This window comes from Symphalangus syndactylus, chromosome 14 (genome assembly GCF_028878055.3).
Source record: "Symphalangus syndactylus isolate Jambi chromosome 14, NHGRI_mSymSyn1-v2.1_pri, whole genome shotgun sequence".
In the NCBI taxonomy this organism is placed as follows: Eukaryota; Metazoa; Chordata; class Mammalia; order Primates; family Hylobatidae; genus Symphalangus; species Symphalangus syndactylus.
Window position 1 is genome coordinate 62,421,865 of NC_072436.2, and position 8,807 is coordinate 62,430,671.

Genomic DNA, 8,807 nt, shown 5'->3' on the forward strand with positions numbered 1-8,807 from the left:
TCAAAGGCAACACTGCGAAATGACAGCATTTCCATGGAAACTGCGTGTACATCCAGGACTGCACCTGTGAACAATGACATCACACCCTGACAGTGTAGAGGAAAGAGACATCACTCAAACAGACAAGCCAAGGGATTTCAGAAATATATAAGCGGAAATACAGTGTGCAAATATGTAAAAATTAAATAAGATTATTACTCTAAATGAATATCAAGGCACAATCACATAATATGAAATTAAATTTTCCTGAATGATAGGATTACTACCAATCTCCCCCAGGACACTCTCATCTACTCTGTGCACAGCCTTCTCATCATCAGGCGTCCCACCCCAGACCTTGTTGTGTAGCAGAAGACATGCAAATAAGACCCCCCTTTTTGCTGATGAAAAGCAGCCCAGCCCTGACCCTGCAGCTCTGGGAGACGAGCTCCAGCCTTGGGATTCCCAACTGTCTCCACTCGGTGATCAGCACTGAATACAGGAGACTCACCATGGAGTTTGGGATGAGCTGGGTTTTCCTTGTTGCTATTTTAAAAGGTGATTCATGGGGAACTAGAGATACTGAGTGTGAGTGGACATGAGTGGAAACAGTGGATTTGTGTGGCAGTTTCTGACCAGGGTGTCTCTGTGTTTGCAGGTGTCCAGTGTGAGGTGCAGCTGGTGGAGTCTGGGGGAGGCTTGGTACAGCCTGGTGGATCCTTGAGACTCTCCTGTGCAGCTTCTGGATTCACCTTCAGTAGCTCTGCTGTGCACTGGGTCTGCCAGGCTTCTGGGAAAGGACTAGAGTGGGTTGGCTATATTAGAAGCAAAGCTAACAGTTACGCGACAGCATACGCTGCGTCGGTGAAAGGCAGGTTCACCATCTCCAGAGATGATTCAAAGAACACGGCGTATCTGCAAATGAACAGCCTGAAAGCCGAGGACACGGCCGTGTATTACTCTACTAGACATACAGTGAGGGGACATACAGTGAGGGGAGGTCAATGTGTCCCTGCAGGGCACGCAAGGCCACCAGGGGGCGCTCGGGACTCACTGAGGACTGGACAGGTCCCAGGAGCAGATGCAGCGACAGGTTTTCTTTCTCCTCAGCTGGAGAAGTCAGGTTTGTGTTTTCAGAACTCTGGAGTCTTACAGGTTGTTACATTTTCATACAGTTATTAGTATGTATTTATTATCATTGGTATTTGTTTTAATAATTTTAAACCTTTTATGTAGTGTTATTTTTTAAAACTATTTACTTTCATTTGCGGTTATTCTTCCAGAGTTTCATTAACATCTATTGCCATGAGCAACTACATAGCTATGAGAGCATAAATTTACACCTATAGACATAGGTCTAAATACCACAAACCTGTGCATAAATGTATAGTGACTTATATTTAACATAATAATAAGATAATTTTAAAAATATATCCTAAACGATCAAATTTATTGGTGAACTAAACATAAATTATTGGAGGAATGCATAATTGATTTCAATAATTTCATATTGTTTATGTTAATAAATATCTATTTCTTTACTGAAACATAGTATATTGGTTATTTCAAAATAGCTACGATACATTTCAAATGGCCTTGACGCTAATAATGAAAAGATTTTGAGGTGATTAATATGCTAATTAGTTATATTTAATTATTCCTATTGTATTAATATATCAAAACATTGCTTTGTACCTCACAAATACAGTTGTAATTTATCAATTTTCAAGGCAATTATTTAATCCATCCTAGGTCATAATCTTTTTTCCCCTGTCCATGGCTGATTGGATTGTCCTGAGAAACCCATCCACATGCCTGTCTCCTGCAGGCTTCTGAGACGGGCTCCATGGAGGCCAGAAGCAGGCACCCCGTGAGAGTCCACCCCACCTGGAGCCTCCCTCTCCTTGGATTAGGCCATCTCCTCGGGATCGCAGGGCTATTCATTATCCTCACCTCCTTGTTGTACCAAACAAGCAACATCACACTTTAATTCATCATGCTTTGCTTTAATTTTCCCCCCAAAAATTAAGGCAATAATTTTAGCAATAAACATCACAACCTACTATGAATAAGTCCTTTCCAACATACTAAGGTTACTTCTGAGGACTTTACATGTATTACACAGTTTAAATTTCTTTATGAAATGAGATACTAATATCTCTATATTAGAGATTGTTTTTCTAAGTGGTTTCTGACAATTAATTTGTCCAAGGGCCCATATGGATTCTGTTAGAAATCCAGGTTAAAATTTGAAATTTCAGCAGTAATATCTGGAAAAACATTGAGACTATACTTAACTTAGTACAAGTGCTCTCAAATATCCTTATTTCCCTAAAGGTTGTTCTCAGTTATTATTTTACACATGATATCTATAATTAATACTAATAACACAGGTTAAAATATTATCTCAATTATTTAACGACTTTTGATAATAACAAAATACATATTCCACATATTTTTGACCAGTTTGTTTTCTCTATGAAACGCATGTTTATTAACTGATTATTATCAGATGTCACCCTTATCTTTCTGATTTCTGGGATTTAATTCTAGCAGGTATTGTTTAGTATATTTTATTAATTCATATTATATTATTCACATTTTCAGTATGATTTTATTATTATTTGCATTATTTACTGAATTTTAAACTATTTCTAATATTTTTTAATTTTTTATTTTCATGAGATGTAATTTCAATATAAGTAATAATGCATAGATCTGCAATGTACCATTACAGGATTTCTGGCAAATGTAAACACACTTGTCCCCAACAGCCAAGGTTGGATGTACAGGAGGCCCATCCCCCCAGCACAAGTGACCTTCTCTGTGCTTCCAGTCAGCTCCCACATTTAACACAATGTTTTGATTTCTGCCACTGTAGATTCACTGTTCATGTTTTGATTTTCATATAAATGGATTCAAACATTATAGACCCCTTTTCTGGTAAGGGGCTACTTTTGTTATTTTTGACGTTTATTTATGCTATTTCATATGTAAAATTGCATCTGTATATTGTCATTTATTCACTTAACAGACTGCCTCTGATATAAAATCTCAAAGTTTTGATATATATGGAGAAAGAGAGAGGGAGAAAGAGAGAGAGAGAGAAATTTTATACTTGAGTCAGTCCATTTAGCAATAAATGACAGTAAGCTGAACCATTTCCCTGTCAATGCACTTTGAATTTGTTTCTGGTTTATTAACATCAGAAGCAAAGCTGCTGCAAATATTTTTTGTTTTTCTATTTACCTTTTCTCATTTTTATTGAGAAAATATGTGGAAATATGCATCTCTTCATCATAAAAGTAAACTTAACTTGTTCAGCTTTATGGAACTGTAATTGACAATAAAATTGTACATATTTGAGGTGCACCACTTGATATTTTGGTATAAATTGTGAAATTTTCGCTATGACCAAGGAGTTAGCATGTCTGTTACCTTACAGTTACCATTTTCTTCCTTTAATTTATTATGTGTGTGTCTGATGAGAGCACCTGAGATCTATCCCTTTACCAGACATCAAGTTTGCAATACAGTGTTGATAGCGATAGTCCCATTGCTTTACATTAGACCTCCAGAACCCACTCAACCTGCACAACTGAAACTTTATGCCCTTGACAAGAATCACTCTATTTCCACTCCTTCCAGCCCTGGGAACCACTTTTCTACTCTCTGCTTCTAAGAATTTGAATATTTTAGATTCCCCATATAAATGAGATAATGCAGCATTTGTCTTTCTGTGTCTGGTTTATTCCACTTAGCATAATGTTCTCCAGGCCCATCCATGTTGTTGGAAACGTTATAATTTCCTTATTTTTAGAGGTCACATAATATTCCATTGTATGTGTATACATTTCCTTTATACACCCATTTACCTATGGTCACTAACTTTAAAAAAATTCTAGGCCATTATGAATAATCTTGTAATAAACATATTTTTTACTTACTGATTTTATTTCCTTTGAATACACAGGCAGAAGTGGAATCACCAGACCACATAATAGTTTTACTTTCAATTTATAAAATAACTTTTACTACCACTCCACTAAATAGTTCCCTTTTCACCAGCTGTCAGCATTTTGTTATCTTTTGTGTCTGTGATAATCCTCATGGTAACTAACGTGAGGTGATAGCTCATTGTGGTTTTGATTTGGATTCCCCTGATGATTAGCAATGTGGAGCACCTTTCCATATCCTGCTGACCATGCATATGTCTTCCCTTGAATACAATGTCTATGTACAGTTTTGCCCTCTTAAAAATCAGGTTATTTTTTGCTATTGTAGGGGTTCTTTACATATGTAGATAGATCCCTTTGTCAAATATATAGTTTCAAATAATTTATTTGTCTATGATTTTGGTGTCAAATCCAAATAAATCATTTTCCAGATCAATTCCAGAAAGCTTCTTTTTTCTCTATTTTCTTCTACGAGTTTACAATTTTAGATATCATATTATATCCAAGCCTTGAGTACATTTTTAGGTGATTTTTGTATATGAGATGAGATAAGGTCTCATTTTTTTCTGCATATGGATGCCCAGTTTTTACACCATTTGTAAAGTTAAAATAAGGCCATCATGGTGGGCCCTAATCCAAAATGACTGTTGTCCTTATAAGAGGAGATTAGGACACAGGTACAAAAGGAAAGACAGCATGAGGACGTGGTGAGAAGGCAGCCGTCTGCAAGCCAAGGAGAGAGGCCTCTGCAGAAACCATCCCTGCTGACGCCTTCATGGCAGACTTTTAGCCCCCAGAACTGTGAGGAAATAAAGTTCTGTTGTTTAAGCATTCAGTCTGTAATACTTTGTCATGACAGCCCTAGCAAATGTCCCCTTCCTTCCTTCTTTCTTTCTTTCCTTTTTCTTTCCCTTCCTTCCTTTCTTCCTTCCTGTCTTTCCTTTTTCTTTTCCTTCCTTCCTTCCTTTCCTTTTTCTTTTCCTTCCTTCCTTTCTTCCTTCCTTTCTTTCCTTTTTCTTTTCCTTCCTTCCTTCCTTTCCTTTTTCTTTTCCTTCCTTCCTTCCTTCCCTCCTTCCCCTCCTTTCTTCCTTCTTCCTTCCATGCCTCCTCTCTCTCTCTCTCTTCCTCCTATACCTGGTGGGACATAATGCGATCGAATTAAAGAAGGAAGCGATGGCTGCAGGGTGGATCGGGGCAGACCCGTCTGGAAAAAGGTGTTCCTACGCACAGATCCACCCCCACACGCTTCCCTGAGACATTCCACTCAGCTTCCTTCAGGAACCAGGGTGGACTGTGCTTGGGAACAGTGGGGGTGAAGGGCGAGGCCGGAGGGCATGTTCTGTACACTGATGGCTGCAGGGCAAGGTGGTGGGGCTCCGGAGGGCTCTTGTGAGCAGGGCTGAGGAGAGAATGGAAAAGAGAAAGAAGGGTGGAGAGGGAGGGCCAGGAGATGTCTGCCTCCCACCCCCAAACCTCTAAAATTCTACTCAGTCTCACAAAAGGGTGCGTGTGAGTGGATTTCCTAATGGTGCTGACAAAGGGGCTACCATCAGGTTCAGGGAGAGACAAACACCCCGCCAGCTGGTGCAGGAGGTGAGGAGTGGGTGTGCGGGGAAACCGGGTGGGGCAAGCCGCTAGGAGGCCTCGACCGGCGCCCAAGCCACGTGTGTGCACAAATAACACCACAATCAGCGCCCCTACGGCAATCAGCGCCCCCACACCCAGGGAACCGGTGCGCGCTTCCTCCCATTGCAGCAGCGGGAGACTCAGGCTCTGAGCAGGCTGGGGAGCCGACCCTTGCCGCCAGCGAGCTGCAGGGCTGGGACTCGACCCTCGGCCCACCAGGCTCCCCGCGCAGCCCTGGCATCGTGGCCACCCGCTCTGGAAGCCGGGGCTTCAGACTCTCTCCGGCAAGCCTGAGCCGCAGAAGCCGGAACCGCAAAACAAAGGAGCTCGCGTTTGCGGGGAGCGGCCTGGCCACCAGGGGGCAGCGTGCGCCCTCCGATGCCGCCGCTGGGCCGCCTTTGTCGCGGTGCAGCCCGACCTGCACCCCGCAGCCGCCCGCCCGGGGACCCTCACAGGCCTCCGAGCCCCCGCGCCCCCGCGCGCCCGGGTCTGCCGCCTGAGCTGCTCCTGCTGCTAGCCCTTCCCTTCTTTGACTGGAGGATTGAATGTCGGCAGTCCCTCTGGGCCTAGCTGGAAGATCTGCCCACGCAGCCTTCCTTCGGCTTCCGCATGCAGAGACCGGCATCCTCCGCCACCTGGCCGCAGCCCACCTGCCCCTCTAGCAGCCCCCCTCGCTCTGCGGTGACAGTCTTCCCAGCCTCCGTGCAGCGCAAATGCAGATTCCAGCATCCCAGTGCCATCTAGATGGAGCCAAGACGCCTGCAGAAATACGGGGGCTGCCGGGCCTCCTGGGTCAGGAGAGCTGCCGGGCCCGTGTCTGTCCCATGCTGGCCACACCGGGCTAGGGGCTGGGAAGGTCCGTTTAGTTTACGGATCTTTCTCCACCAGCCCACGGCAACCTCCTCGGGCCAGGACCACGTCTGAGTCGCCCCTGTCCCCCCAGGCCCAGCTTGGTGCTTGCTGGTGGAGACCTCTGTGGGTTCCCAGGGGTGCCCTGGGGGCCCCTCTCAGGCATGGCCCCCTTTAGAGGGGGCACGCCCTCCCGTGTTTCTCCTGGTCGAGGGCGCCTGTGCTTCGAGTCCTCTATACACCCAAGGAACCCTCCGCTGAGGCAACATGGCAATCAGCAGAGCTGGGATCTCAACCCCGGCTGGCTCTTCCCATGGGTGCTGCGAACCCCAGCCTCCTGTCCCCGCCCCCGGGGCCTCCTCACACACAGAGGGAAGAGTGTGCCGCTGCTGTGCATCGAAGCTTACACCCAGCTGGAAGATGTCCTTCGTGCGCATTTCCTCATTTCACCTTCAAAAAGCCCCACAAGGTCGAAACGCTGCCACGCCCATTCCACAGATGAGGAAGCTAAGGCCCAGAGCTGGGGAGAAACCTGCACAAGCTCAGCCTTCTGGGGGGGCCTCCCAGAGCTCTGCCCCCTTCTTGGAACCTGCCCACCCCCATTTGCTGTCCCCTGCCCTCTGATTCTGAAGCATTCTTCTGCCCTCTCTCCCAGCCCCCCAACCGTTTCCCGAGAGGGTGACACAATATGTTCTTGTATAGTTTCTCATGACTGCTACTGCCTGTCTTTCCTCAATTCTGAGCGCCATCCAGGCAGGAACCATGCCAATTTTGTTCACCATCCTGTTCCTGCTCATAGCAGTTTGCCTGACACATAGTAGCTCTTCAATGAAATGTGTTGAACGAATGAGTGAAAATTCAAAACATCCTTGAGGGAGTATGTTATATCATCCTCATCACCACCCCATGTTACAGATAAGGAAGGAATCTCAGCTCGGAATTAGAGCTGGAATTAAAAAGAAGGAAAATTTCGGATACAAATTAATCAAGAAGTCTATCAAAGTATTGTATTTGGTTAAAGCGTTTATAAATATGAAATTACACATATGTATATTGCAGATACCCAGCATGTGTTAATAACAGAAATAGAACGGACAAAAATAGTCAACTTTATGAAACGCACCACATGAAGACAAAGGTGACGGACGGAGGAGGCTTTGGAGCATTTACGATGCTGTTACAGTAGGTGTGCTGTGAGCCAACAACACAGTTGGAATTTGACCAAGTGGAGCAGAGAGCCAGGCTGAGGCTAAAATGTCCCAGCACTGTGCGGGCTTCCCTGGTCATGCCCCCCTCCTCCTGCTAATGGATTTATGAAAATAATAACACAAGTTACAGGTAAATAAGTAATCAGCGGGGCCCTGCCAGCGGTAGCCTTGCTAGCTACACCTAGAAGAGAGGTTGGGAGAGTTTGCGGTGAATTTCAGTTGCTCATGAAATGCCTGTACTGAACGGTGGGTTTGGAGTCGTTAAGAGACCCCATGCCTGCTGCGCATGCTGGCTCACACCTGTAATCCCAGCAGTTTGGGAGGCTGAGGCGGGCGGATCACGAGGTCAAGAGATCGAGACCATCCTGGTCAACATGGTGAAACCCCGTCACTACTAAAAAAAAATACAAAAATTAGCTGGGCGGGGTGGCGCACACTGTAGTCCCAGCTACTGGGGAGGTTGAGGCAGGAGAATCGCTTGAACCCGGGAGGTGGAGATTGCAGTGAGCCAAGATTGCGCCACTGCACTCCAGCCTGGAGACAGAGTGAGACTCTGCAAAAAAAAAAAAAAAAAAAAAGAGAGAGAGACCCCATGCCTGCTAGGGCACCCTCTTATACACTGCCCTGTGGAATGAGTTCAGATTGTCTCCATTTATGAGAGGAAGTCATGGAGGGAGAGAAAGGGGTCCACAAAGAGAGGGGACTCCGCCGGCCTTGGCCTCACAGCAGGTGGCAGGGAGAGGGCACCCACCCAGCTCTGCACAGCCGCCTGGGCTGAAAACTGTTCCTGGGGCAGGGCAGAAGCTGAATCCTAGCAGGCTTTGCCATCTCCAGCTCCAGTCGTGTGCCATGAATTATTCCTCCAGCATCAGGGACACCGTCCAAGCCTGGTGACATCACGGGTTTTTAATTTATGATGCTTCCCAAAAGGTGGCTGCTGGAGGCCGAACTGTGAGCCACTCGGGAGAGTCCGCCGTCTTCACGCCCCCTGCACATTTGTCAACCCCACAGCACAGGCCAGGCCCTGGGCTCAGAGCCCCGTGAGCAGCCTCAGGGGAGACAAAAGAGTTGAATTCAGACCTCTGATTTGCCTTTTACTAGCTGTGTGATGTGGGGGAAGCTACTAGGCCTCTCTGGGCGCTTATCCTCATTTGAGAAACGGGCCAACCACTCACAAGGTTTGAGTGTC

At 45.7% G+C, this 8,807-nt stretch overlaps 1 gene segment (V, D, J or C); it reads left to right on the plus strand.

Annotated features, from left to right (window-relative positions):
- Positions 1-414: 414 nt before the first annotated feature.
- Positions 415-4,372, plus strand: LOC129462513 (immunoglobulin heavy variable 3-73-like). The segment is given in 3 exon segments: positions 415-537; positions 638-954; positions 3,014-4,372. Coding segments are annotated over 3 exon segments (465 nt in total).
- The last annotated feature ends 4,435 nt before the right edge of the window (positions 4,373-8,807 follow it).